Source organism: Megalopta genalis, chromosome 4, assembly GCF_051020955.1.
Source record: "Megalopta genalis isolate 19385.01 chromosome 4, iyMegGena1_principal, whole genome shotgun sequence".
NCBI classification, from domain to species: Eukaryota; Metazoa; Arthropoda; class Insecta; order Hymenoptera; family Halictidae; genus Megalopta; species Megalopta genalis.
In genome coordinates, this window is record NC_135016.1 from 22,169,975 (window position 1) to 22,195,692 (window position 25,718).

The following is a 25,718-nucleotide window of genomic DNA, read 5'->3' on the forward strand; positions in this document are numbered from 1 at the left end:
ATAAAATCGTCCTGCCGCGGCAGGAGGACTAATTGCGCAGGACCCCGCACGGTCCACCGGCGTCGAGGCCGTCCATTTAATTCCGCGAGGAACGGCAAACCATTACCTAAGATAAACTGGCAATGGCATGCACGTCTCAATTCCGGCGTGCATTAAAAATCGATATTCCAGTCGTGAACGGGAGCAGATTCTTCCCCGACAGTGTAAACATATCCTCGATACGTCTGTACACCGAAGAGACACGAAGACAGCCGCATTCAGCGAGTCGTCGTCGTCGTCGTCGTCGTCGTCGCCGTCGTCGTCGTCAGAGGAAGAGGATGCGGTATAGGAGGTGGAGAGACGATGGCAGAGGTAGGTAGAGGAGGTGACGCGGTGGTAGGAGGTGTAGAGTAGGACGGGGGGAAGGGACGGTGGGAAGAGGAGGAAGAGAAAGATTCTCTTTTGCCTATATCTGTTTTCCACTTTTTTTCATCCCCGCGGCAGGGGTACGGTACGGTTGTAGTCCTCTCTCCCCCCGGTTTCTCTCCCCCTTTTTTTAGTGCCGCCCTCTTCCTCTCCTTCTCTCGTTCTTTTTCCTACCCTCTGTCGGCGGTGGCGTCCTGCTCGCGCGCGGTCTCGCCGTCCCTTTCTTTCCACCGGCTGCCTCAAAATGTGGCATTCAACAGGGCTTCCACGGTGCTTGCGGTGGTGCGGAATCCGCGCCGGTTTGCCGCGACGCGGGGTGCATCGGGGAAATGATGCGCAGATTGGCCGGATCATCTCAAAAACCACCACCCTCTGCCTCCAGCCCTCCTCCTGCCTACTACCCCCGTTCGCCCGTCCTCCGTCGGTTCTCTCGCTCCCGCGGCCGCCGCCGCCCCGTCTCTGGCACGCTTTCCGTCTCCGTTCCCCGTGCACTCGCACTCGTCTCGTCGCCGACGGTCGCCAGGGATGGAATACAACCCCCACTTTCAGCACCGCCGCCGAACAACCACCCTGCCACCGCTGTGCCTACCACTGTGCCCGACGACGAGTGACTGAGTCCTCCGATTATTATCTCATTTGCTGGCACGAGCAGCACGCGACGCTCTCGTGCTCGCCTCCTCACGGATCTCAGGGATCTCCGTGGATCGCCTCGATCGCGCCTCCACCAGGACACCGTCGGATCGTGGGGCTACCTGTCGCCGCGTGTACAGGTGAGTAACAGAGCCCGATTTATTTCTGCTCGTTCGAGGCAGACCGTCGGAGTTGTGTTTTATCGTTTCGGCGACGACGGTGATCGGTGATTGTCGCCGTTCTTCTTCTTGGACTTGAATTACCGTTCGCTGATCTCGCGATGGTAAATTGTTCGAGGGAACAATGACGATTGTGTCGGGTCGATCGGCTTCGACAGGGGTCTTCGCGTCGTGAAACTGGTGGCCGAGATTCCTCTAGTGTCGAGATCGCGATCGTTGTCGTTCAGGATCGATGGCCGACGTTTCGTCGTCGAACGATTCCGGAGGACTTTGCTCGGGACACCGTGAACACGTGGATCCGCATTGTTTTGTAGCTGGAACCAGGCTCCGGGGGGTGCTGGAACCGGCAAGAGGACGGCTGCGACGTTCGCACGCGTTTCCGAATCGGTTCGTTGATTATTCGATCGACGTCGGGGGGAAAGACGGAAATTTTTGGGATCCACGAGGCGACGAGACAGTGCGAGAAAGTCGTAGAAAGTTGAGTATTTTTTAACACTAAAGCTACCGCGGTCGAAGCGACCGCTTTCTTATTTTGCAATTCTGAAAAGTTCCGAGACACTTTCGTGGGAAACGCTTGAATAAGTTATATTATCGGAGCAAGTTTTATAATAAAATCATTACAAATTCTAAATAAATTCGGTCTTCTCACTTTTGTGAGAGCAGTACGTGCCAGTTAGTATTACTGCTTGGTAGGTTTAGCGTTAAACATATCTCTACGGATGCTACATTGTCTGGATTCGTGAATCTCTTCGATACAGACATTCGGGCAGTTCCGATGCGTCAGAAATTAGGAAGCCGATGATCCCTTTAATTTGTTGCCGCACAAATCGATGCGATACAATTTAACTTTCCAATTTTAATTCGATCGAGCAAAACGCTTCAGTCTTATGCAGTTGTTCAGGTTGTCGGCGCGGCGGTCGAAGCGTTAAAAAGTGACCGCTTTCTTATTTTGCAGTTCTGCAAAGTCCCGAGACTCTTTCGTGGAGAACGCTTGAATAAGTTATATTATCAGAGCAAGTTTTATAATAAGAACATTATAAATTCCAAATAAATTCGGTCTTCTCACTTTTGCGAAGCAGTACATGCCAGTTAGTATTACTGCTTGGTTGATTTAGTGTTAAACAAACGTATCTTGAAATTCTGCAAAGTTCCGAGACACTTTCGTGGAGAACGCTTGTATAAGTTATATTATCGGGGCAAGTTTTATAATAAAAATATTACAAATTCTAAATAAATTCGGTCTTCTCACTTTTGTGAGAGCAGTACATGCCAGTTAGTATTACTGCTTGGTTGATTTAGTGTTAAACAAACGTATCTTGCAATTCTGCAAAGTTTCGAGACTCTTTCGTGGGAAACGCTTCAATAAGTTATATTATTGGAGCAAGATTTTACAATAAAAACATTACAAATTCCAAATAAATTCGGTCTTCTCACTTTCGTGAGAGCAGTACATGCCAGTTAGTATTACTGCTTGGTTGATTTAGTGTTAAACAAACGTATCTTGCAATTCTGCAAAGTCCCGAGACTCTTTCGTGGAGAACGCTTGAATAAGTTATATTATCAGAGCAAGTTTTATAATAAGAACATTATAAATTCCAAATAAATTCGGTCTTCTCACTTTTGCGAAGCAGTACATGCCAGTTAGTATTACTGCTTGGTTGATTTAGTGTTAAACAAACGTATCTTGAAATTCTGCAAAGTTCCGAGACACTTTCGTGGAGAACGCTTGTATAAGTTATATTATCGGGGCAAGTTTTATAATAAAAATATTACAAATTCTAAATAAATTCGGTCTTCTCACTTTTGTGAGAGCAGTACATGCCAGTTAGTATTACTGCTTGGTTGATTTAGTGTTAAACAAACGTATCTTGCAATTCTGCAAAGTTTCGAGACTCTTTCGTGGGAAACGCTTCAATAAGTTATATTATTGGAGCAAGATTTTACAATAAAAACATTACAAATTCCAAATAAATTCGGTCTTCTCACTTTCGTGAGAGCAGTACATGCCAGTTAGTATTACTGCTTGGTTGATTTAGTGTTAAACAAACGTATCTTGCAATTCTGCAAAGTCCCGAGACTCTGTCGTGGAAAACGCTTCAATAAGTTATATTATTGGAGCAAGTTCTATAATAAAAACATTACAAATTCCAAATAAATTCGGTCTTCTCACTTTTGTGAGAGCAGTACATGCCAGTTAGTATTACTGCTTGGTTGATTTAGTGTTAAACAAACGTATCTTGCAATTCTGCAAAGTTCCGAGACTCTTTCGTGGAAAACGCTTGTATAAGTTATATTATCGGGGCAAGTTTTATAATAAAAACATTACAAATTCTAAATAAATTCGGTCTTCTCACTTTCGTGAGAGCAGTACATGCCGGTTAGTATTACTGCTTGGCAGGTTTAGCGTTAAGAATGCTCGGGTATCGTAGAAAATTTGCGTTGTGTCGTGCCGCGAAACGACAAATTCATCCACTTGACTGATCGGACGAGCCCGGGGCTTCGCGGACGTTTCGACCAGGGATATTAATTTAATATCGGTCCGCCGGCACGTTTGCATATGAAAATGCGGGAACGAGCGACACCGATCCGGAGCGTGTAGTAATTACGACGGGACTACATCAAAGTTCAGCGGCGAAGTAAACAGAAAGAATGGGAGGGCGCCGGACGGGGAACGGCGGATCCCGAAATTAGCGGGAAAGCGCGAGCATTCGGGGCGAGTATCGCGTGTCCGATGATAATTCATCAGGCGATCCTAGATTGGTCCTGCAACGTCCTTTGTGCCGCGTGCCGCGAAAACACGCGGCACTGATTACCGCGCCGTTTCGTTTCGTTTCGTTTCTCGTTTGAAATAATAATAACGATGATAATAATAATAATAATAATAAAACGGAAGCATTTCTCTGTTTATAAGCAAACGTCGTATCCCGCGTAACGCGGCCACTGAATATCCCGGAATTTTTCCGGGAATCGATTGGCCGCTATTTATTTCATTGGCTCGGCCGGCGGTGCTTTGACGACATATTATTTCAGTTGAAAATATAAAAGCGCGGCGAACTTCTGAATAATCGAGCTCACGAGCAGAGAGTCGCCCGAACGACAGTCGTCGTCGCATCGACGATTCCGTTCGTCCGAGTTATTATTTACGAAATGCGAACTGGGTCACGCACAGAATCAATAATAATAATAATAATAATTTACAGTTCTAAGGAATTTTTCGCGAACGAAATTCTGCGTCCCACCGACGAGCCTGAAACGACCGCGCTTGAACAATACGAATATTTTTCTGTTGCCAACGTTTACTTTGCGTTAATAAATCAGAGATCGATCGGGCACGCACAGAATCAATAATAATAATAATAATAATAATAATAATAATAATAATAATTTACAGTTCCAAGGAATTTTTCGCGATCGAAATTTTGCGCTGGTTCCCACCGACGAGCCTGAAACGACCGCGCTTAAACAACACGAATATTTTTCCGTTGCCAACGTTTACTTCGCGTTAATAAATCAGAGATCGATCGGGCAACAGAGAACGCTGTAATATTTACAAATCTATACCGCGATTAATGCATACATAAATGTCTGCGCGCGTCAATTATTTCGCGGCTAATTATTAACAAAGTAATTAGTGAAAATCAGTGAGTAGAGTAAGTTTTGATGCGCCAGGACCGCGCCGCGCGCGAAGCATCGCGGGGGTTAAATATATCCGTAATTATTTTCGTATAATTTAAAGCCGGGGCTAGATTAATTCGTCGAACAGCATTTACGCGGCCGGTCCCCGTTGGCGAGTCGATTACAATATTCGCGCATGAATTATCATCGCTATTTTATTTTCGATCCGTCCGCTAACTCGACCGTTTAATATCGCCGATAATTCGCCGATTTGTCAGCGCGACGGTGTCGCGCGAAAAGGCATCGCGACGGAAAACGCATCCGAAAAATTGATCTCTCGCGTTCGGAGTTAACGGAGGGAAAAAAATGAAAATCGCGGTGGTCATAAATGCGGGTTCGTTCCAAAAGCCGCCGCTTCCAACATGGCGGATCTTAGACGGCCAGCGAATTCTTCCGCACGGAGTTCCCGGCGTCTATCGAGGGCGTTGCAATTTCTGCGCCCGCGAAGGCATTAAAATCACTCGCCTCCCATCCACCGCAAACTATCGTATAATGTTACCACACGTTCCTTTAAGTACCAACGGAGGGCCGTGTGTCGCACGCAGGCACCCGCCCGCCCGCTTGTTTCGCATTTTTCGTTCGCTGCACTCTTTTACGGCCGCGGAAGAGGACCGTTCGAATTACGCGGAGAGTTCAACCGTAAAAAAAACCGGGTTCTGCTGCGACTGACATTTTTTTTTCTCTCTTCCTTCCTCTCTCTCTCTCTCTCTCTCTCTCTCTCTCTCTCTCTCTCTCTCTCGCTCTATGTAAAACGAGATCGTTTTGCTTCGGCAGAAGTCTCCCTCGCAATAAAAATGTTTATGTGGACAGTAAAGGGATCGCCGTTACTTGAAGGGAAAATGAGGACGTATGCCTCGCCGCGTAAAGTCGAGCCGGCTGAATATACATCGGGACCGTGAATTAATTCGCTTTTCACTCGGCCGGAATCTCGGGTTCTTCTAATCGACTGTTTATCGACTTTGTCCTTCGTTTCGCTTCTGCCGAGGGTCAATGGTTAAATTAGGGAACTCGGATACAAGGGCCATTAGTATCGTTGAGAACTGTGCTGCTGCTTGGGCCGACATTTTGAATGCTGTTTTAATTGTTCTAATTTTAATTGTTCCTCTGCTTCTTCTAATCGCCTGTTTATCGACTTTGTCCTTCGTTTTGCTTCTGACGAGGTCAATGGTTAAATTAGGGAACTCGGATACAAGGGCCATTTGTACCGTTGAGAACTGTGCTGCTGCTTGGGCAGACATTTTGAATGCTGTTTTAATTGTTCTAATTTTAATTGTCTCCTCTGCTTCTTCTAATCGACTGTTTATCGACTTTGTCCTTCGTTTCGCTTCTGACGAGGTCAATGGTTAAATTAGGGAACTCGGATACAAGGGCCATTTGTACCGTTGAGAACTGTGCTGCTGCTTGGATCGACATTTTCAATGCTGTTTTAATTGTTCTAATTTTAATTGTCTCCTCTGCTTCTTCTAATCGACTGTTTATCGACTTTGTCCTTCGTTTTGCTTCTGCCGAGGTCAATGGTTAAATTAGGGAACTCGGATACAAGGGCCATTTGTACCGTTGAGAACTGTGCTGCTGCTTGGGCAGACATTTTGAATGCTGTTTTAATTGTTCTAATTTTAATTGTCTCCTCTGCTTCTTCTAATCGACTGTTTATCGACTTTGTCCTTCGTTTCGCTTCTGACGAGGTCAATGGTTAAATTAGGGAACTCGGATACAAGGGCCATTTGTACCGTTGAGAACTGTGCTGCTGCTTGGATCGACATTTTCAATGCTGTTTTAATTGTTCTAATTTTAATTGTCTCCTCTGCTTCTTCTAATCGACTGTTTATCGACTTTGTCCTTCGTTTTGCTTCTGCCGAGGTCAATGGTTAAATTAGGGAACTCGGATACAAGGGCCATTTGTACCGTTGAGAACTGTGCTGCTGCTTGGGCCGACATTTTGAATGCTGTCTTAATTGTTCTAATTTTAATTGTCTTCCTCTGCTTCTTCCAATAGACTGCTTATCTTTTCCTTTACCGATATTTAGCTATCGGGGTTGATGTAAAGATATAATAAATGGAGGATTCGAAGGACGAGATTTCAGTGTACATCTCTGAACATGGAAACTGAAACAATTTTCGCATCGCCCATATTTTCGGACCCAAGCATTTCTCATCAAAAATTGACGAACTTGAAGTATTATTTATTTAGATTTTAATATGGTCGTACGCTACGCGAATAAATTACGTCAAATATGAAAAGGGTTCTCCTCGCGTATTATCCGAACTTTTGGCTGGCGGTATAATCAATTTTTTAATCATTTCAGAATGTACGTATCCATTATCGCGTTTCTACGGATATGTATTTTCCTTTTCCGTTCCGAGTCCGATTTATCCGATAAACTTTGAACAGTGATAATTGGACTGCGAATCTTTGTGGAAAATAAAAATTGTCTGGATCAATGCCAGACACAATAGGAGCCAAACGGAGCCAAGCAAAATATTTTTCCCTTCTTTAATCATCCTAATAAGATCAGATCGATATAATCGACACTCTCAGTTTCCATTTATCTTCCCGATGTTTCTAATTACGTCTGCCAATTTCTGCCGTAAATGCACGAAGTCCGCGGTCTTGTTATAATTCTCCTTCATCGGTGTTCGATAATAAATTATCTGAGGTATGCGTATAGGGCAAATGTGGATATTACTGCGGACGCTCCAAATACTGTGGTATTTTATAAAAGTATGAAAACCTAACATTTTATAGTGTGTAAGCTTCTAAAAATGAATCTCATAATTTTTTATATGTTTGATATTGATAATTTATGACGTAGAAGCAACAGTAATCGCGGTTTCGATAATAAATTATCTGAGGTATGCGTATAGGGTAAATGTGGATATTACTGCGGACGCTCCAAATACTGTGGTATTTTATAAAAGTAAGAAAATCTAACATTTTATAGTGTGTAATCTTCTAAAAATGAATCTCATAATTTTGTATATGTTTAATATTAATAATTTATGACGTACAAGCAACAGCAATCGCGGTTTCAATTCATTTATTGACTTTTGATATTCGGAAGCTTGTAAAAACGTCGAGTCTTGTGAAATAACAATTACGGCTGTGAACGCTGATTCGAAAAGCGTTTATATTTTGGTAATTAACCCTTTGCACTCGAGTGGCGACTCTGAGGCGCCGCTAAAAAATTTGTTATATCACGTTCTAAGATAATTTTCACATTAACAAAGTTTAGATTTGAAAAAATTACTAAAAGCATAACCGATGTGTAAGTCTCAAGACTCAATTTCGCACGCGTAAAATGCACCTTGTCATATAAAATGAAGATACTGTAAGTCAGAAAAATGATTTTAGATTTACAGTTAAAGTAGCTTCGAGTGCAAAGGGTTAATAATGAACTATTCATTCTAGCGTCATTTTTAGACAAAGTAATCGTTATCTTGATCAAAAATCGACGCACACTGTCGTTGTCATCTGTCCTCGGATATTATTTATCAACACAGTATTCGGCGCATAGTTTTCTACTACGCGTGTACATTACTGCGGTGCTTTACCGAGCCGCGTACCTTAACCTATACAGCGCAGTTCTCGATGAGCCGGCGCGAACACGCTTGATCGTAGAGTACCTACACACACACACCTAATTAGTAAATTGCTACAGTGAGAATATCTTGATCCTAGGAATCGTAGCTGTGTGTGTACATTTAAAAGAAAATGGGTCATGTCACCTTGACACGCGGTAATCGGAACGTTCGCAGTATTTGGCTCGCAGTAATAGACACACAACCGCGGTAATATGTGCACACGTATCGTTCCTTTAAGTTACGCTTTTTAACGAAATTCGCGCTTTCAGAGACTCGATATATATATTAACACATTAAAGGCGGGAGTCGTAGTACTACGATTTATCTCGACTTCTCATAAATATGTACTTTAAAACATTTTTTGTAATTAGTGTTTAGTACTTTTCTAATATTTCTTTTAGTTTTAAGAGTTTAAGTAAACTTTTTTAAGTCTAAATTTTTTTATGATTACACAAAATATCGCTCGCTCTAGAACGAAAAACGAGGCGGGGCGGTCGCCGCGTTACCTAGCATACTTTCGTCAAGATCCCCCGCCTTTAATGTGTTAATAATATTAATAATACCAATATTATTAATAATAAATAAATAAAATTAATATTACTAATAATAATAATATTTACTTTTCGAGTCAAAGAATAACAGACGTAGCTCTCGAGTTGTCAATTTATTGTCGCAAATGGCCTCTTTTTCTCCGTGAAAGTTCGCCTTCGTTGAGAAGCCGCAGTAATACCTACACTTAGCCTGCACGAGTTTACTCGTTTCACTGTTCCGCAGGGTCCACGAAATCGGCGCAACGAGTCGTCGCGAAACGTTCGAACGTTTCCGTAACGAACAATGTAACGTCGTTATCCAGCGTGGAAAAATCGCGACGCGTGTGTCGCCGCGCTCGAAAAGGGTGGATTACATCGGCGCGTTCGAAGACAAAATCGGCGCGAGCCCGTCGCATCGCGGATCAATCGCCTACGCCGGGGAGAAACGTCGCCGTCTCTGACGCAGTTTCAGTTTCACGGGGCGGGGGCGGACCGGTTTACGATTCATAAGACAACTCGGTGGATTGAATTAAGCGAGCGGTGCGGCAGCTGCCAGTCCGTTCCTGGTCCGTCCGCGCACCCACTGCGAATCTGCATAATCCCGTTCACGTCGACGATTCTAATTGGCGGATTGTTTCAATCTCTGTCGCCGCGAATATTTGCATTGCTGCTCCTCTCGTTTCTGCCCACCCCTCCCGCCCTCTCTTCATCCCTTTCTCGCCGTTCGTTCGCGTCCTCCTCTCGTCCCGCGTTCCAGACTTCCTCTTTCCATTTCATCCACACCTTTCGTCCCTTTTTCGGCAAGACCACCCCCCTCCCTCCGCTCCGGACTCCGTAGAACTTCGCTCGGAGACTTCGGCGACTGTTCCGCGTCTTTCTCGCGGACCTCATAATTTTTGTCTGTTTTTATGGGCCAGCGGATCTCGCCCCTCCCCCCTCATTTTTAACCGCGTTGTTTGCTTGCTTACTCGGCTCCCCGGAGCTGTCTCGTAACCCGGGTGCATTTTAAACGAAAAGTATCGAAAGTTTCGACGAGGATAGATTTATTCGAGTGAAATGGAATTTCGAAATTTATTTCCCAGGTTTTTAGTGCATAGAAGTCTTCTTTTTCATTATTATTCGATATGGAATTTCGAAATTTGTTTCCCAGATTTTTAGCGCATAGAATTCTTCTTTTTCATTATTATTCGATATGGAATTTCGAAATTTGTTTCCCAGATTTTTAGCGCATAAAAGTCTTTTTTCTTTTCATTATTATTCGAAATGGAATTTCGAAATTTGTTTCCCAGCTTTTTAGTGCATAGAAGACTTCTTTTTCATTATTATTCGATATGGAATTTCGAAATTTGTTTCTCAGATTTTTAGTGCATAGAAGTCTTTTTTCTTTTCATTATTATTCGAAATGGAATTTCGAAATTTATTTTGCAGGTTTTTAGAGCATAGAAGTCTTCTTTTTCATTATTATTCGATATGGAATTTCGAAATTTATTTCTCAGATTTTTAGTGCGTAGAAGTCTTTTTTCTTTTCATTATTATTCGAAATGGAATTTCGAAATTTATTTTCCAGGTTTTTAGTGCATAGAAGTCTTCTTTTTCATTATTATTCGATATGGAATTTCGAAATTTGTTTCCCAGCTTTTTAGTGCATGAAAATCTTTTCTGTCATTATTTTTATCAGTGTCATATTTTATCATAAGTTCTGACTTATAAATTCGTTGATACGACTTACGCTATTTCTTGATCAAATTTAGAGATAAAATCTGTAATGCGACACATTCGAATAAATCAAATTTATTAGAATTCTTTGGAGGTAACAGCGTTGCAATAGCAATCCCTGTATCCGGAAATTATTTCGACTTCGAGGTGTCCGGTGGAAGTGTGAAAGTAAATCGAAGAATTCCAGCAGCACCGAGTGAGAACATTATTTATCGTAATATTACTGTCCAATCAATGGACAGCGAGTGTTTGTTACATTTTTGTGAATATAATCCATCCGAAACGGAACAAAGCATACATTTGAACTTTTTAATGTATGCTCGGACGAACCCGCGTCTGCTATTGTTCCATAAAATTCACAGTTTGGCGATTCATTTGGCAGTTGCGTACATTTATCGTACGCTTCGCGTAATTGCCGTTGATTTTTGTAAATTTAATCAACGTTATTCATTTTGTCGCGTTTACTGGGTTGGACTGTAACATCTAAAAAATTGAAAATCAAACAAATCGAAATCAATATCGAATAATCGAGGCGGATACGTATATTATTTAATCATTTTTCAATTTCCGACCGAATAACTCGGATACGCCGACGCTTCGTTTTCAATAAGAAACTGCAAAGAAAATATAATGCAACTGGTGATAAAGAACGAGTAGACTGAGGATTTTATATTTTTATAACAAAAATTTGTATATGGAAAGATTAAGAGACTTTAATACTATTATACTTATAGAATACTATTACTATTTAACGAATAGTATATATATGATAATATTCTTAGTAAAATAAAAGTTAAATATTAGTATAATATAAATAGTAATAAATAGTAATATAAATAATATATAAAGTAATATAATAGTAAATAATAGTAATAATAGTAACAATAATAATAGTAATAGTAATAATAGTAATAATAATAATAGTAATAGTAATAATAGTAATAATAGTAATAATATATAGTAATAATAGTAAATAATAGTAATATAATACTAATATAAATAGTATAATATAATATTAGTATATATATATTATACTAATATTTGACTCTTATTTTACTAAAAATATTATTTTATTTTACTTTAGCTCGTCGCAATCGAGTCGGACAATTTTTATTTCGCGAAAAGATCCGCACTCTAGCGCAATGACATAAATCTAACGAAAGGTAAAAGAATCACACCACCCTTTCGACGTTCGACGAACTAAAACGATGAGACATTCGGTAGATATTCTCGAAACGCGAACTTCATTCATTCTTACCGGTTACAACAAAAAAAAGAAAAAAAATAATAAGTGAATCTACATAAAACTTCTGCGCGGTCTTGGTGTCACCGGAACGGAATACCTCATCGTTCGAGTGGTTGGAACGCCATGCTGAAGGGCGCGGTGGGAAGGGGGCACAGCCGGGAGTATTTATTACAATTTTAAAAAGACACTTCAATTGAATATTACGCGCGGACGGTTGGTGAAAATGTGTTACCGTTGACTTTTAGGAGGGTGCTCCGGCCGGGGGGAATAAATTGTTTCGTCGCGGGTGAATCCGAAGCGAATGCGCGGGCGGACTTTTTCGCGGAGCTCCTTTATCTTCCTGGTAATAGAATAAAGGAGCCGACGTGACGCAATGGAAATTCCCAGTTTTTGCATAATTGACGTACTCTCGGCCGCGCGCGACGCTGAATTATTTTACGCGGGGTAATGCGATTTAAATACGAGGGAGCCGGGAGAGAAGATGTTTCCGCGAGCTCGACGCCGGCAGAATGTAGATTCCTCGGTTTCCTTGTCGCTTTCTTATCGCGTATTTTTTCAGCGCGCCAAGGAAGCGAGAGAGAGAGAGAGAGAGAGAGAGAGAGAGAGAGAGGCGAGAAAACGCGGGTAGAATACCATCAGCGATACGGCGATCAATTTTCTAGAAACTCGGGATCTTTGCCCGGGACACCGGGACTCCGGGCTCGGATTAAAACGGTGCATCGCCTGAATTTTATGAAGCGTCGGGCTTTAAAATTTCCTGTTTGGGAAAGAGTCCGCGGTGTAAGCAGTGGAAGCGCGTTGCTATTGTCTCGCGGCGGAGCCATCGCGGGGGAGAGAAAAAAAAGAAGAGAGTCGTTCCGCGTCCCCCGGGATTCCTCAGAAAGAGGTCCGCGTATCTGCCGTCTCTCTGGCCTTTTATATTCTTTTCTCGTTACGGCGACGATTAAAAAGTCCATCGAATATGTGACGGTGTCGGGCACACTCGAGCCGACTGTTGAATCACGCTGTCGTTCTAAAATATTAAGACGCCCCGCGAACGCGTTGTCCATTGTTCGCCGAATAACTTAACGTCTATCCGGCCAGAATCAATTGCGCGATTTAATAACCAACCTTAATTCGCGCCCGCCCGCCGCTCCTAGACAAATTTTCCACGGTTCTCCCGTCGACGCCGAACTCTCGAACAAAAGTTTTTCATCATTTTGGAATTTCACGCGACGAAAATAGCGACGACAGAATGTTGTATTCTACGTCATTTTTATTGTATTAATTACATTAATATATATTAATTTTTTATTATATTACATTATATTATTTTATATTATATTATATTATACTAGATTATACTATATTATACTATATTTATAGTATATTTATACTATATTTTACTATATTATACTATATTTTACTATATTATACTATATTATACTATATTATACTATATTATACTATATTTATAGTATATTTATACTATATTTTACTATATTATACTATATTATACTATATTATACTATATTTATAGTATATTTATACTATATTTTACTATATTATACTATATTATACTATATTATACTATATTTATAGTATATTTTACTATATTATACTATATTATACTATATTTATACTATATTATACTATATTTTACTATATTATATTATATTATATTATATTATATTATATTATATTATATTATATTATATTATATTATATTATATTATATTATATTATATTATATTATATTATATTATATTATATTATATTATATTATATTATATAATTACATTATCTTCAACTTCTTTCGGTCGTGTCGCGAAATCAACCAGCAGGTTACACGTGTATCGTATGAAACCGACGTATAAAGCTCTATAGGTAGATGTTTTAAAACTGCGCGGGAATTCAACGAGTTCATTGTTCACGGGATTGAACAGCTATTATTTGAAACGGAAATAACAAATCGAAAGGTAAACGATTGTCCCAAATAATATAACGCACGAATTCGTGTAAAAATGTTATATCCTATAATGAGTAATTCAGCGAACATTCGGCGATTTCGAATAATCATGAAACGGATGAAACAAATTATCTTTTCTCCCTTGAGAGGGCTTAATATTCGAATTACGTTCGTCGCTCGACAATGAATTACAGTTGCAAAATTCGAAGAAGAATGAAAGTAGGTTAAAACGTCGGAACATCATCGCGGTATCGATTTGTCGGTAATATACGATGCCAGAAGTCCGACGTTTTAAGATTAGAGAAAACAGAAAATATTCGGATAGATCGTATTAAAAATAAGCATATCGGTGCTGAAATCAAATCAACCGCGATAAAGTGAATCCAGCGCGGTGGACTAAAAATAAATGCTTGCACGATCAACGACAGAAAGCAAATTCCTATATGGAACTAATATCGATAGCGGGATAAACAATCGTCGATTTAGCATCGCCCAGGATATTCGCCGATCTTCGACGCTGTAAACTGCACCATAAATAAGACCGACCGGTTCGCATAATTGTTAGCGAAGTAGATTGCACGGTGGAGCGTGAAAGAAGTCAGGGGATTTTCAGTGGTCGATGTCGGCGACGCGACAGAGGCGGTCAGAATTATGAGCAGGACGTGGCTCGAGCACGGACGACGAGCTCGTATTTATCACGAAGAGTAAAACTGACAGCAGTCCATTTCCTGTTCGTCCTGCCTGTCTGGCTGAACATAATATCTCCTGACGAAACAACGTGGACGCCGTTTGTTTGGGAAACAATGGACCGAAACAATACCCAATCCCTCCTCGGTCCGCGGACACGGATACAGACCACCATTCTGATTTCCACGCCCTGTTACTCTCTTTAGTCTTTCTATCGCGAGGAAATCTTTTCGAGACACCGCGGAATTCGGCTCCGAGGGAAAAACTTTCGCGGAACTTTCGTTACACGCGTATCAACATGTCGCCGCGGCTCGCGCAACTTTCCGGACCGTGCCCGATACCTGTCCAGACTTCCTCGAGAGACAACGCGACAATGGAAACACGGTAATAAAAGAATAGAAATTGAAACAGGCAGATCCGAGAATATTGTGACACGATTTTTTTGGGCCGCGCGATTTGTTTTTAGAGAAACTCCGGGCAGTCGGCATTAGTTTGTTATTTTTTGCCACGATTCGAAGGCAATTCGGAGGCCACGTGAGACGATTTGAAGGGAATTTGGAGGACACGTGACACGATTCGAAGGCAATTCGGAAGCCATATGAGACGATTTGAAAGCAATTCGGAGGCCAAATGCCACGATTTGAAGGAAATTCGAAACGAAGGCCACGTGACACGATTCCAAAGAAATTCGGAGACCACATGAGACGATTTGAAGGGAATTTAGAGGACACGTGATACGATTCGAAGGCAATTCGGAAGCCATATGAGACGATTTGAAAGAAATTTGGAGGCCAAATGACACGATTTGAAGATAATTCTTAACGAAGGCCATATGACACGATACGAAAGCAATTCTAAGGCAATTCGGAGACCATCTGACACGATTTGAAGACAATTCAGAGGCGTCATAACACGATTTGAAAGCAACTCGAAGGCCAATTGCCACGATTTTAAGGAAATTCGAAACGAAGGCCACATGGAGCGATTCGAAAGCAATTCGAAGGCAATTCGGAGGCCATATGACACGATTCGAAGGCAATTCGGAGGCGACATAACACGATTTGAAAGCAATTCTGAGGCCACATGCCACGATTCGAACGCAGTTTGCAGCTCCACGGTTTTCTTTACCTGAATCTCGTCGCCCCTTAGCATCGACATAGCAATAAATTACATAGACATAGAACTAGCTCACAGGAAAATTCACAGCAACCCGAAATTTGGCATTTCCGAGAGAAATTATCGTATATACATGTTCAGCGACCAGCGAAATTGACTTTCTAGGGAAAATTGATAGCGTCGAAGACGATCCACAAATGCTAACATTGAACAATGAATTATCCACACAAGTAACGAAAATATTCACAACAACAATGCATATTAAATCGTATTCAATATACGCTACAACAATCGACGACAGTTTTCAAAATTATTTTCGTATTTTACAAATTGAAACTTAAAGCGTTCGAAACACATTTTTTATGTGTTTCGAATATCGAATCCATCCGAACGTTGAATTCCTTATCGTCGCAAGGTCCGCGATATTTTTGATAGATCAAATGCTCGTTAGCGACGATTAGGTACGTTTCGCGCGTACGTTTCCCCGGGGCGGCCAATTTTCGCTGGTTTGTATCGGCGGGAGCGCCGGATGACGGAATCCGCGACGATTCGGAGATATTATAAGTTCATTAATCACGGGACGCTGTCGGATCTCGGGAACGTTCCCTCTAATTACTATTTGTCCTCGCCGCGATTGTTCATACAACCGTGGCGCAAAGTTTAATTGAAATACCTACGGCCGTAGATTCTCATTAACGATTTCACGGGGATTCCGCGAGGATTCCAGCTCGCAAGACATCCGGGCGAAACCGAACGTGCACTTGACAGAAATTAGTAATCCTTAATGGATGACGTGATGCAAGCCCGGTGTTACCACCCCTCGCCCCCATCTCCACCCCTCGCCATAGGCGGTGCCGGCTTCCTTCGTCTTAGACTTAACAGCGGCGGATATTCAATTAATTTCGGAAGACAATAGTAGCTCGCTTCCACTCCGCCGATTTGTACATACCTGCGCGATGTTTTGCGCCCTGGATTATCAGAGGGAGCCCTCCCCTCCCCTCCTCTCCCGCCCGCCGGTCGCTATCAAAATTATTTACTGCGACAAACCTTCCGTCGGTCGCATCTGTTTTGCCCGTTGCGTATGGATGTTCTCGACTGTTCGAAGACGCCGACCATTTTGTAGTTCTTGCACGATATTCGCGATCCTTGTGCGACTATGAGAAGACATTCGTGTTCATTTTTATATCGTTGCGCAGTGCTGTAATTTCTCCCCAAGTTTCTTTCGGCCTTGTAAATAACATTGGATTATTTGGGAAGGGGAGATGCAATTATTCGAGCCTCGAGGCTCGTTTTTTATAGTTGATTAATTATTATCAACAATTACAAAAACAAGGTGCAAGACTCCAATAGTTGTACATGCCCTTTTAAGATTGTCTATTTTTGTTCACAAGCTGAAGGAAAATTAGGGGGAATTTACTGTATTGCAGCGAATTTAATCCAATTTTTCTCCAATTGTCCCTCAGCTTATAAACAGAAACGGACAATTTGGGAAGAAGTGACACGATTATTCGAGCCTCGAGGCTCGTTTTTTATAGTTGATTAATTATTATCAACAATTACAAAAACAAGGTGCAAGACTCCAATAGTTGTATATGCCCTTTCAAGATTGTCTATTTTTGTTCACAAGCTGAAGGAAAATTAGGGGGAATTTACTGTATTGCAGCGAATTTAATCCAATTTTTCTCCAATTGTCCCTCAGCTTATAAACAGAAACGGACAATTTGGGAAGAGGTGACACGATTATTCGTGCCTCGAGGCTCATCTTTTATAGTTGCCGATTATCAACAATTACAAAAATTACAATTACAACAAGTACAACGATTATCAAAAATTTACTATATTACAGAGAATCTAATCCAATTTTTCTCCAATTGTCTCTCAGCTTATAAACAAAAACGGACAATTTGGGAAGAGGTGACACGATTATTCGTGCCTCGAGGCTCATCTTTTATAGTTGCCGATTATCAACAAATTACAAAAATTACAATTACAACAAGTACAACGATTATCAAAAATTTACTATATTACAGAGAATCTAATCCAATTTTTCTCCAATTGTCTCTCAGCTTATAAACAAAAACGGACAATTTAGGAAGAGGTGATACGATTATTCGAGTCTTGCACCTCGTTTTTGTAATTGTTGACAATTCGTAACTATAAAAAAAAACTGCAAAGCTCGAATAATCGAATCTCCTCTTCCCAAGTTGTCCAATCTGAGCGCGAATTAGGGAGAAATTACTGTACCTACCACGTGCAGTAATGTCTCTAATTGACGCTCAGATTGTCCACAAAAATAGACAATATTGGAAGAGGAGATACGATTGTCCGAGCCTTGTGGCTCCTTTTTCATGATTATCGATCGTCAACAACTATAAAAACGAGCTGCAAAGCTCGAATAATCGTACCTCCTCTTCCCAAATTGTCCATTTTTGTGCGCAATTCGAGCGTCAGTTAGGGAGACATTACTGTACTTCTCATGATAATTTGAACCGTTTCTCGTCCGTTTTTCTCCGAATTTTCTTTCAACTTGCAAACAAAAATAGACAATTTAGGAAGAGGAGATACGATTGTTCGAGCCTCGCGGTTCATTTTTATGGTTACCGATCGTCAACAACTATAAAAACGAGCTGCAAAGCTCGAATAATCGTACCTCCTCTTCCCAAATTCTCCATTTTTATTTCCAACTGAAAATTAGGAAGAATTGCGCGCAAACCGAGCGTCAATTAGAGAAACATTACTATACAACAAAAGTTCCCAAATGTTCAAAGATCACCCTACTAACCCCAACAACAAAAGCCGCAAGAATGTTCCAACACTTTATCTAACACCGTCTCTCCTTATTTCCACAGCAAACACCGCTAGATCTCCGCGATGACGACGACGACGGGCGATCCGTCGACGATGAAGACGCCGGCGTCCCTGTCCGGCGGCGATCTGGTCTCGCGTCTGTTGGCAGCGACGCCTCCCTACTTGTACAACGTACCATTGACGCCGCACAGCTTCTTCTTCAGCGAGATGTTGCGCTCGTTCGTGCAAGCGAAAGCGGAAGCGACGTCGGCTGGCACGACGAGCAGCAGCGCGCCGAGACGCCGGAAGCGATCGTGGCGGGAAGCTCGGGATCGTCCTCTGGAGCTGACCACGAAAGAGAGACAGCACCACCACCACCATCACCACCACCACCATCACCAGCAGCAACAACAACAACAGCAACAACAACAGCAACAGCAACAACAGCAACAGCAAGAGAAATACTTTCACGCGCAGCAGCAATCGCAGCAATCGCAGCAACCGGAAACGCGGCTGGAGAACAATAGAGGCAAGCCGACCGAGGCGTACGACCCGGAGATCAAGATGGCGGCGTTCGAGCAGAAACCGAGCTTCGGCGGCGACATACTGAAACCGGTCGACGAGAACAGATCGGACTTCAGCAAGCAGAGCAAGAACTACTTCGACGAGCGGCCGCGCCACTTCGAGCAGGCCCAGCCGCCGGAGAACATATTCCCCGGCGAGCTGCAGAAGGTGAAGCCGGAGGAAACGCACTCGGTCGACCGGAAGAACTGCAGCTACGACAGCCGAAGTCCGTACGACGATCGCACGAAGAGCTCGATCGGCGGCAGCCAGGAGCTGCCGCTGCTGCCGGACCAGAAGAAGCTCGACTTCTCCAGGAACTTCCTGCCCGGCCTGCCCGGAAGGGGCTGCGACATGCTGCAGGGTGTGAAGGGTTTCGGGCTGCCCGGGAACGTGACGAACCCCGAGTTCCTCCCGAACCCGCTCTGGTACCCGCCGTACCCGATGCCGCAGTCCTATCCCGGCATAGATCCCCTGCACTTCTTCATCGATCTCCGCGTGTCCGGGCACATCTGGGACCGGAAGCTGAGCGAGAGGCAGCTGCCGTTCAAGGGCAAGCACTGCTCCGCGTTCAGCGTGCCGCAATCGAAGGAGTACAGCAGCAACAGGCCGTTGAACCTGACCAGGGACGAGGCGAGCACGTCGAGGAGCAGCGAGGAGAACTCGCACGGCACCAATTACATCCTGAGACACCTGACAAGGACGTACAGGAACATCGGCCAGGCGCAGAAAGTGTCCAGGAGCGAGGCGTCCGCGGAAGAGACCGAGGACAGTCCGAAGGAAATTGATAACAGTGAGTGTCGGGGCTTTGCTCGGTGCTGATCGCACCATCCTCTTTCACCTTTCCTGCATGCTTCGCGCTGATCACGCGGTGGGTGCTGTGACACACGTTCGTGATTGTGATAGAGATATCCATCTGTTTCGAGACGGTAGAGAAGGTAGAACGGTTCGTTGCCGAAGGGAAAGCGTGTTTAGAGAGCGTTTTATCGGGACACCGTGCCGGATCCGGGACCACGAATATCCGCGGTCGTTCGTGAGTTGTGGGAGTACTTCGTTAGATCGAACTGGTCGAATGCGACGAGTAGAATTCGAGCTGTAGATCAATTGGAAAATACGAAGATTTGTTTTTTTTTGGTTCGTGTCCGAACATCTTTTCACGCGGTCGAACGGCTGGTCTTTCGTCCTGCGACGATCGAGATTATAAAAAAGTGCCTCCGTCGGGGACGACCGGACGTGTTTCGTTGTTCGAATATGTATGAGAGTAGTGAAGTCGGATGGAAAACGAAAGTTCGCGCGTTTTAATGAATTTGCGCACGCATTTGGTGCTCGGCTGGTTTACCGTTGATATGAAATACAGTAATGTCTCTCTAATTGGCGCTCAGATTTCGCACAAAAATGGACGATTTGGGAAGAGAAAAGACACGATTATTTGATCCTTGCGGATCATTTTTGTAGTTACGAGTTGTTAACAACTATAAGAACGAGCTGCGAGGCTCAAATATCTCCTCTTCTTAAATTGGCCATTTTGTGCGAAATCTGAGCGTCAATTAGGGAGACATTACTGTACAAAGCAAAAGCAGTAATGTCTCCCTTACTGACGCTCAGATTTTCCACTAACATGGGCAATTTGGGAAGAGGAGATACGATTATTCGAGCCTTGCGACTCGTTTTTATAATTGTGGACAATTTATAACGCCTCGCGCCAGCTGAGCTCGCCCCTCATTGGTCACTGTTTTTCGTTAATAACTCGTTAACGGTGCCTCGGAGAACATTTTTGTAAAGGAAGAAATTGCTTCTAATGACCCGAGGAACCCGCCATTTTCGAATTGCGAGACATTTTTGGGACGCCCTGTATAAAAATAAACCGCAAGGCTCGAATAATCGTATTTCCTCTTCCCAAATTGTCCATTTTTGTGGTCAATCTGGGCGTCAATTAGAGAGACATTACTGTAGTGTCCGAAGGAACAGCTGATCGAGAGATCAGGGAACTAATTCTTCGGGGGCTTTTACACGAGACAATCGATTCGTCGAAACCAATTATTGGTTTAATTTGTATTTAACACGTTGACCGCCGCGTCGGTCACTCGTGGGTGACACTAATTTTTCACCAGTTTTGAAAATTCATTTTCATTGTAATATGTTCGAATAAACTGAATTTGATTAGGATGTTTCGTATGCGAAAGAGTTCTAATCTCATCCACTATGATAAATTTCAACCTTCTAAGTTCGGTTTAATTGATTACATTGAATTAAATCGACTTTGTGGGAGTTTTAGCGGTCGATTGTCGGCGCTGAACGTGTTAAAGAGAGAAAAAAAAGCAAGTTTCGTATCACTCGATCGAATCATCGTGTATTTACTTGTACCGAGACAAATTAGGAGAGATTCTTTATACTGTTTTTACCAAAAATGAAATCGTCTGGTTAGGACAAATCGCGTCTCGTACTTTTGTAAATCGATCTAAGGAAGCCTGGATTTTCGTAAAATCCTGGAGTCGATTTTTATAAAATCCGGGACAGGTCGGTGTGCAGAAACAATTCAAAGTACTTGAATTAACTTGCAAAACGAACGATTGTCTTGTTCCTTCTTTTACTTTCTCGAGCATGTAAGAAAAAAATAATGCCAATTCAAATGCAGAACCGTGAAGAAATTAGAAGCATTTAAGAATAACATCTCTCCCATTTTCGACAGACGGAAACCATCGAAGATTAACATCGTTTCTCTTTCGTCTCGGTTTCTCGCAGTCGACTTAGAAAATCTGTATTTTGCAAAATAATATTCGTGATTTCGGAGCGTCTCGTGTAAACGGTCCCGCTACAAACGCACCGCACACGATCAGAAGAAGATCAGAGTGTGATTAATCGGTTTGAAATTCATTAGACGATAGATTCCCGAAACCGGAAACGCCAGGCACCTCGTCTTCGAGCCAAGAAGAAGGGAGGAAGGATCTGCGGGCTCTGATCGGCCTCGAGCTAGTCGTCGACTACGTAAAAGAGCCGAAGGCGGATCCATCGAACGAGCAGACTTCGCAAGTAACCGAATAACTCGTGAAAATCGAACGACTTCTCGCATCCACTCCCCGCCTGTATAAATAGATGTAGCTCTGACTTCGCTCGGCCATCGTCGTTCACGGTAATATAGGAAGCTCTGAACTTTATCGAACGATCGTCGGAACGATCCGATCTACCGTTCACCCTCTCCGTTCCCTTCCTCCCTCGGCCTCTTTACGATTACACGCCGCCGACAACCGATTACAGCGGGGCGAAAGCAATCTTTGCTCTAATCGAGGGTTCGCCTCTTCCTTCTTCGTCGTCCTTCCGTTTCCGTGTATACCTTCGAATCGAAACTGTTACCGGCGCCGCGTTTCACGTATTAAACACAACCCCGCGACTTCTTCGGTCGGATCACACGTCGAAGTTACCGGAAGATATTTTATCGACAGTCTCCGTCGACGGTATTTCATCCGCGCCGAGCATCGAACGACAATGTAAGAGGGGACACGACGACGAGAACGAAACCGCGAAATCGAGATATGTCGCGCGATACGGTTAAACGAACCTTCATCTGTTCACCGTTTGAGAGGCCGTTATTAATTAATTCTTTGACGGTGTGCAACGACGACGCGAAAGAATAAGATTTACTGTCACGATGAAACCGACGCGACGTGTTCATTTTCTGTCTTTCATTGCTTTTCGGAGGGTTTCTTCGTTCCTTTAGGATCATTGTATTTTATGGATAACTGGTCTGCAGATTTTTATGCGATATGAAAATTGTCTGCGTTATTTATAAATAGTGGGTATACAAGAAACGCCTTCTTTCTGAGATAATGTTTACGTCGTTCCACCGTTTCAAATTGCTAGCACTCGTTATTTTCACAAATGCCTACAAACTGCGGCCACCAAATATTATCTCGTTTTTAATAATTTACGACGAAATATTTTATTTAGTTAAAACGGTTTTTGCACGGATAGCTGTACAGGGAGTTCTGAAATTATGGTGTTTCTAGGAAATGAGAGGTTCCTGAGGTGATTTGGAGAAACTTTTTCCTTAGCGAAAATGTTCTACGAGGCTTTGTTTACGAGTTATTCGCGAAAAACAGTGACCAATGAGAGGCGAGCTCGCGTAGCGCTAGGCGGCAGAGCCAATCAGCGGAACTGCGCTTCCACCGCTCGTTGACTGAGACGCCTCGCGCCAGCCGCGCTCGTCTCTCATTGGTCGGCGTTTTTCGTTAATAACTCGCGAACGAAGCCGTGGATTGCATTTTTGCAAAGGAAAAAGTTACTCCAAATGACCTCAGGAATCTCTCGTTTTCCGGAAGTACCATAATTTTGGGACATCCTGTGTATCGATCTTGCTCGTTTCTTTTCAACGTTACGTATAAATGACGATGATTGAAATCGGTGTCAGTGAAATACCATCGACGGAGAGTTTATCCACGAGGCTCTGTCTGTGATTCCACACCAAATCGCTCCGATCTACCAAAGCAAGCGTTTTGGCAACGCTTATAATAGCACGTGACACACACACACATACACACACAAACTTTTTGATATCACCATTCAAGTATCGCACCTTCGAGATACCGAGACACACGTTTCGTTCGATTCTAACTTGCTGTTGTTCTTTCGAATGCCATTTCTTATTATCGTTGCAATTCGATTCTCTCGATTCGAAAAAGAGTCAACCTTTTAGCGAAGAGACACGGAGAATCTTAGTGGTCCTTGGGGAGCGACGAAGCTCCGCTCTAAATTCGACTATATGTGATATACTCTGTAAATATAGTAACGTTCTATTGTATCTATATGTACTGAGATAGAAAGTATTCGACGTGTATATTAAACGTAATAAAAATAATGTAAATCATACTTTGTGAATTGATTTCATGCTCCTCTTATTATTATAAGAGCTCATTAGCAACACTAATAGTATACAGAATATACTAATATTATTAAATACAATATACTAATATTGCTAATTTATACATATATATATTTATATTTATATTGCTATATACTAATAGCAATATTAATATTGCTTATTAGCAACACTAATAGATACACAATAATATACTCATTAGCAACACTAATAGTATACACAATATACTAATATTGCTAATATATGTATATTTCTATTTTCTATCATCTTTAATATAGAAATATAAAAATCTGGGGTTTCGTTTAGACTATATTTGTATATATTTCTATTTTCTATCATCTTTAATATAGAAATGTAAAAATCTGGGGTTTCGTTTAGACTATATTTGTATATATTTCTATTTTCTATCATCTTTAATATAGAAATATAAAAATCTGGGGTTTCGTTTAGACTATATTTGTATATATTTCTATTTTCTAGCATCTTTAATATAGAAATATACAAATCTAGGGTTTCCAGACCATATTTGTATATATTTCTATTTTCTAGCATCTTTAATATAGAAATATACAAATCTAGGGTTTTGTTTAAACCATATTTGTATATATTTCTATTTTCTATCATCTTCAATATAGAAATATACAAATCTAGGGTTTCCAGACCATATTTCTACATATTTCTATTTTCTATTATCTCTATATCTATTTTCTATTTTCTATTATTTACATAGAAACATACAAATCTGTGGTTTCGTTCAGTTTCCATTTAAACATCGCTAAAAACCTAAAAATAACTTACTATAATAATCCTCACCGCCGTGGATCAAAATTTACCACAAAGAAGCGGCGACAGAAACGCGCGAAGAACGATCGGTGTCGCGTAAGAATTCGAGAGCGCCACGAAATCAACGAGGAGAACTCCTCCGCACGCGTGAACCGAATCGCGAAGTGCTGAAGAAGTAGATGCTTGGGAAGAAAGTGTCCCCACAAAAACCGGCGATCCGAAGCCGCGGGTTCAACGACAAATATTTTCGTGCTCCCCGCACGCGCGCGCGAGCACACGGCCTCGAAATATGCATTCGCGATAGGGGAGCGAAGGGGCGCGCGCGAGCGACACCGAGGAGGGTTGAAAAACAGAGAACGGAGGGCCGGGCCTCCTCACCTTTCTGAATGCGTCAGGCTCGTTATAATCGAGGGCGCCCTCGAAGGAGCGCGATGCACACGCCGAAAGGAGCCGTCACATTCAGCCGCGGATAACGGTCACGCTTTCCCGTCGGCCCGCCGACGTTATTTGACATTAATAAACTTCCGTGACGGGTCGTCCGTCGATCGGGATATAACGCAACTCTCTGTTCGACGGGAGCCCGCCGCGCCGCGCGGCGAGGCGAGGCTAGGCGCAGCACAATTATTAGGGGAAGTCCTCGAATACGCGTACGGCGTGGAATGACAAGAGATACGCGGCTTTTAGGGACGATGGTAAATCTGACGAGGGATATCGATCACCCCGGCCGGCGGTTCGAGGACGTCGAATCGAAAAGTTCGTGTTTGCGCGCAGTTAGATCGATGAAGCATGCTTGAAGCGGGAATCCGTCTGGTATCAATGACATCGTTCCGCGAGGGTAGACGGCGCGCTGACAGTCTCGAGTCGTACGATTGTTCCGGCCTCCAGAATCTGGCGACTCCGATAAAATTCGCGTGCATTAGCGACCGTCGATCCGTCGTTTTTTTTCTTCTGCTGCGCTTTATCGTTTTATTAAGGGGGCATTCCGCTGTGAAGTTTGTGT

General features: G+C 42.6%; 1 protein-coding gene across 1 annotated transcript; it reads left to right on the top strand.

Moving 5' to 3' along the window:
• Positions 1-684: 684 nt before the first annotated feature.
• On the top strand, positions 685-23,925 carry LOC117219030 (uncharacterized). Its single transcript, XM_033467882.2, has 3 exons — positions 685-1,175; positions 18,564-19,855; positions 21,941-23,925. Exons 2-3 carry the CDS (start codon positions 18,586-18,588, stop codon positions 22,102-22,104), a joined length of 1,434 nt encoding a protein of 477 aa, XP_033323773.2. The 5' UTR covers positions 685-1,175; positions 18,564-18,585; the 3' UTR covers positions 22,105-23,925.
• Positions 23,926-25,718: the final 1,793 nt, after the last annotated feature.